The sequence below is a fragment of the Helianthus annuus genome, unplaced genomic scaffold, assembly GCF_002127325.2.
Source record: "Helianthus annuus cultivar XRQ/B unplaced genomic scaffold, HanXRQr2.0-SUNRISE HanXRQChr00c228, whole genome shotgun sequence".
Taxonomy (NCBI): domain Eukaryota; kingdom Viridiplantae; phylum Streptophyta; class Magnoliopsida; order Asterales; family Asteraceae; genus Helianthus; species Helianthus annuus.
The window spans coordinates 2,621-8,485 of NW_023395744.1; the positions used below are offsets into that span (position 1 = coordinate 2,621).

Here is a 5,865-nt window from a genome sequence, read left to right on the forward strand (position 1 = left end):
TTTTGGCATCATTGGAACTCACTACGATTCCGTGCACTTACCAATTTTAGCGTTTTTTTAACGCCCTGCTTCAATTATTTTGGCCAATCACCTGTTTCCACGCTCCATTTGTCCAGTAACATTTTTTATAGTTTTTCTTTAATTCTATTACACCACAATGCCCACATTCCCACTACACCAATTTTAGAAAAAGACGCCCCATAATGCCCCATTGCTGATTTGTTTGTCACATGGCGCAAAACGCCCAAGGGTATGGGCATTACCACTACACATGGTCTAAAAATACAGGTGAAACGATAAAAATACCCTTATAAATAAGTGGGAGGAGGGAGAGAGATGGCTTTTGTACAATTAAGTTATTTACCTAATTAGTCCATGGAAAGGTGAAATGACAAAAATACCGTTATGTGCCTTGCACATGACCAAATTTAATAGAAAAATCTAACTGGGTCAGGGCAAAAGGACATAACGTGTAGAATTTTAAAACATTACCCTCTTATACAAATAGTAATGTAGGGTGCCTCAACCCCACGTAGGGGTGTTCAAAAAAAATCCGAATCCGAAATATCCGAATTTTCGGATATCCGAATTTTTGGATATCCGAAAATCAGATAATCCGAAAATTCGGATTCGGATAGTGATTTTGAGAATTTTCGGATAATCGGATTATCCGAAAATTTAATTTTTATTTTTTTCGGATATCCGAATTTCCGAAAATATCCGAAGTATCTGAAAAATATCCGAAGTATCCGAAAAATATCCAAAATATCCGAAAAAATATCCGAACTATCCGAAAAATATCCGAAGTATCCGAAAAATATCCGAAATATCAGAAAAAATATCCGAAATATCCGAAAAATATCCGAAATTTATATTCGGATATCCGAAACTATCCAAAAAATCTGGTTCCAAATATTAAAAAATAAAAAAAATAAAAATTAAATAAAAAATTGGATATTCGGATATCCGAACCCGAATCCGAAATTTCGGATTCGGGTTCGGATGTCAATATTTCACTATCCGAAATTTCGGATATCCGATTTTGGGATATCCGAAAACCGGATTATCCGATCTTGAACACCCCTAACCCCACCATCGCATCACTTCGTTCAAAAGGAACTGAATCATTCAAAAGACACATTGTTTCATTCACATCTTATATATAAGTGCACTTATCAATATCGGACACGTCCGTCCACAATCAGACGTGACCATTAAAATTAAACCGTCGATACAAACTTCCTAAACACAACATGACATATTAGAACAAACCAACAACAATGTGAAATATATATATGCTTCTATACTCAAACCCTACCGGTGTTTATGAAACCGACAACATTCAAAAGCCGTCATGACTAAAGTTGATAACCAAACGACGCACCGTTCACGTATTCCCTGCAACCACCGTTCCCTGTCGTTTGCCACTCTTTCACTTCCTATATAACCCCCGCCATCACCAAAAATTTCCGGCCATGGAGGTTATGGAGAAATCAGAGAGAGATCGTCGGGGCCGACGGTTTTGGCGGTGATGGATTTTGAAAAGTTTAGGATTTACAAAATTAAACGGCGGTGGTAGCGATGAATCTCTGGCGGTGCTGTGGTGACGGTGGTTCAGAAGTGGTGCTGTTGAGACGGCGGTTCGGTGGTGGTGATGTGCTGCTGCGGCGGCGTCGTTGTGATGGTGATGGCGTGGTGCACTGTTGACTTCTTCTCCGATTCTTGGATCCATTTGTTATGTGTGTTAGGTATGTAGAAGAAAACTGTCAAGAGCTTTTTGAATAGTGATGTGAATTTGTTTTGTAATGGTTGCATCTAGATTGTATATATTATATTATTGTGTGTGGTGGCATTTGATGGACCAAACATTGTATATTGAAAATTTTTTTGAGCGTATCTATTAAAAATTTTGGGAGAAGATGATTTTTTAATTTGATGGACCAAACATTGTATATTGAAAATTTTTTTGAGCGTATCTATTAAAAATGTAGAAGAAAACTGTCAAGAGCTTTTTGAATAGTGATGTGAATTTGTTTTGTAATGGTTGCATCTAGATTGTATATATTATATTATCCTGTTCGTATGTTGTGAGGCTGCACAGGATGTTTGGGACTTTATCTCACATTGGTGCAAGATTTCGAGCATTTATGCTTTTGGCTTGAAAGATCTGATGCAATGGCACAAACAAGTTCGAGGGAATGCAAAATGGAGAAAGCTTATTTATGCAGTTATACAAGTGGCACTTTGGGTAATATGGCGAAGTCGGAATGATGTGGTTTTTAATAATCAGCCGGCTAATTGGGTCCGTATGACAACTGAAATAAAGCAATTGAGTTTTCTTTGGATTGGTAGTCGGTCAGCTTTGAAGGAAATCTCGTGGGAAGATTGGTGTATGTTTGATGTAGCGAGGAAATGTTTTTTTTAAAGGAAAACTTTATTCAAACCAACCAACCACTCGAAGCCGAGCGGTCAACCCAACAACAATTACAAAATAACAAACCTACACCAATCCTTCCAATCTATACATTTGTCTTTCATTCTATTATTGTAGCAAACAAAACCCCAAGATCTAATATCACTAAAAACCTCGTTGATGACAAAAGGCTTCCCCTCAAAAACCAACGCGTTTCTAGCTTTCCAAATCCTCCAACAAGCGAGGATGGCGATACCATGAAACACCTCCTTCTTATGCCCTTCCAAACCCACCCAATTATAAACCTCCAGGATGTCACGAAAAGAGAAAATGAACAAATTAGAAGATTTACACCAAACCTGAATCTTTTGCCAAATAACCGCTGACACCCCGCATGATGTAAACAGATGATCCACCGACTCGACCTCCGAGTTACAAAGCGGGCAACTGCTGTCATCAACCCGAATGTTCCTCCTACACAGCGCCTCCCTTGTCGGGATCCTGTCCTGTTCGGCCCTCCAAGCGAAGAGATTGCATTTTTTCGGGATCCACCTACACCACTCCCAAACGAACCGTGAGCTAAAGTCTTTATTAATGTCAAACAATTCTTTCACAGCTTTGACCGAGAACCCATTCGACCCGGAGCCCAGCCAATCCCATCTATCATTATGGTCCGATAAGAAAGCAGAACGAAGCAACCCACATAACCTACTCCATTCGGCAAGCTCCACATTAGAGACAGGCTCGGACCTCCACATCCACTTCCCACAGGGATTAGACACCGGTCTCACAATCCGCTCCTTCACCTTGCATTTCTTATTTTTCTCCAACCGAAATAAATTAGGAAACTCGACTTTCAACGGAGAACACGTTAACCACGGATCGAGCCAAAACAATAAATCCTGCCCATTCCCAACCACCCCTCCCATCAAGCTTTTAAGGGACAAATACTCAACAAACCGACCAGAACAAACCTTATGAATATTACGCCAAACACCGTTAATGGACGCACGAAGCGGGAGAAAGTCCCAACATAACCTGTGGCAATGAATAGCATTAATCACCTTCACCCAAAAATTGTTAACCTCATTCTGGAACCTCTATCCCCACTTGAGAAAAAGAGTGACGTTAGTTTCGGTCAAGTTACGTAAGCCCAAACCCCCCACCCGAACCGGCGAGGCAACCCGATCTCATGCAACCCAATGTAGCTTAGACTTATCCAAAGAGCCACCCCAAAGAAACCTTCTCATCAGTTTTTCCAGATCTTTAACCACCCGAACCGGAGCCTTGAATAAAGAAAAGTAATAATTCGGCAAACTCTCGAGCACCGACTTAATCAGCGTCACCCTTCCCGCAATAGAAAGACCCGACGCCTTCCATAAAGAAAGACGAGATTCAAAGACATCGAAGACCGGTCTCCAATTACAGATCCTGTTCATGTTGGCACCGACCGTAATCCCTAAATATTTGAACGGAAACCCATCCGGTTTACACCCAATCGACTCAGCAACCGACTCCACCTCACTACGATCTACACCAATACCGTAAATGTTCGATTTCCTGATATTCATTCTCAACCCTGAGCATATATAAAAACACCTCAGAATCCGAATGACCACCTTCACATTCTCGGTAGACCACTCTCCCATAATGATCGCGTCATCTTCGAAAAAAAGGTGGGACACACACGGCCCGCTATTGGGGAGAGAGATCTCCTTAAAAAGGCCTTTCTCCACTGCTTTGTTAATTAAAAACGATAAAGCCTCCATCACAATAAGAAACAAAAACGGGGATAGCGGGTCCCCTTGTCTCATCCCTTTGAAACAAGGGAAGTCAAAAGTGGGCGAACCATTGACGAGAACCGAAGCTCTGGCCGAAGACAAAATCCCTTTGATCCAAGCACACCATCGCAGTGGAAAACCCATCTTCTCCAATATGCCAATAACGAAGTTCCAATTAACGAAGTCATAAGCCTTTTCGAAGTCGATCTTTAGCACGAACGCAGCCTTACCACCTTTTTTCAACCAAGAATACACCTCACTCACAACCAGAGGCCCATCAAGGATAAACTTACCTTTAAGGAAAGCCGACTCAGACTCTGAAATAATACTCCCAAGGACCACCTTCAGTCTGTTTGCCAAATTTTCAAAATAACCTTGTTGATGGCTCCAACCAAGCTAATCGGACGATAATCACCCAAACCAACGGGATCCTTGACTTTAGGGATGAGCGCAATGAAGGATCCAGCACACCCCCGAGATGGGACGAGAAAAAAGCCTCCAGAATATTCTCAAAGTCCGACTCGAATAGACTCCAAAAGTGCTTAAAGAACCTGAAATTGAAACCATCTGGCCCAGGGGCCCTATCAGCCCCACACTCGAAAACGGCCTTTCTGATCTCGTCTCGGCTAAACCTTTGGGTCAGCAAAGCCCCGTCCATATCCGAAAGAGTCTTACAACAAACCATATCAAAGGTCGGTCTGATTGAGTAAGATTCTTTGAATTTATCCCTGAAAAACTCAAAAACAAACTTCTTGACCCGAGTAGGCTTGTCACACCACACACCATCAATAACCAATCCAAATATCCTGTTCCTAGCCTTCCTATAATTAACCACCGAGTGAAAGTATTTCGAATTTTCATCACCATCCTTGATCCACCTATCACGCGATCTTTGTCTGATATCCTTGGAAATATTATCCTCGGAGACCAAAATGATTTTATTCGCTTCGGCCATCGCCCACTCTTCCTCTTCCTCCAATTCCCTTTCCTCTAGAGTTCGCTGAAGACCCTCTAACTCAAATTTAGCTGTGGCGACCTCTCCTTCCTCTTTCACCTTCAACTCATCTCTCCAATTCAGAATACGTGATTTAATAAATCTAAGTTTATTACTCAAAAAGACATCAGGAGGCCCATCCCCCACAAAATCGGAAGCTGCACCCGAGACCACTTCTTCATACCCGAGCCGGCCCAGCCACGAGTTGAAGCACCGAAATGGAATCGGACCAAAATTAGAGCTCTTCGTAGATAACAGCAGAGGACAATGATCAGAGAACAAATTATGAAGGGCCCTAGGACAAGCAGTGGGCCACTTGGAAAAAAAATCAGCGCTGACCAAAGCCCTGTCGATCTTGCTCATCTTTCTCCCATTTTCCACCCACCTCGTAAACTGTTTATCCTGCATCTTATACTCCAAAAGACTCGAGTTAAAAATAAAAGAGTTAAAATTACCCGCACACCGAGGCTTGAACATAGAATTAAGGCGCTCCTCAGGAAATCTAACCGCGTTGAAGTCCCCAATTAACACCAAAAGACCCGAAGACCCCAATACGAGCCCTTCAAGCTGGTCCCATAAAACCTTTTTAGCTGAAATACTCTGAGGCGCGTAGACGTTAATGATACAAATCGGAGACCCACAACCCTTAAGGAAACCGTTAACCAGCAAAAAATTTC

The 5,865-nt window shown here is 41.9% G+C and overlaps 1 protein-coding gene across 1 annotated transcript; it reads right to left on the reverse strand.

Moving 5' to 3' along the window:
- Positions 1 to 2,484: 2,484 nt before the first annotated feature.
- Positions 2,485 to 5,596, reverse strand: LOC110887759. The gene is made up of 3 exons (XM_035987276.1): positions 4,746 to 5,596; positions 3,656 to 4,543; positions 2,485 to 3,451 (listed from the first exon to the last, which is right to left on the reverse strand). Exons 1-3 carry the CDS (start codon positions 5,594 to 5,596, stop codon positions 2,485 to 2,487), a joined length of 2,706 nt encoding a protein of 901 aa, XP_035843169.1.
- Between the last annotated feature and the right edge of the window lie 269 nt (positions 5,597 to 5,865).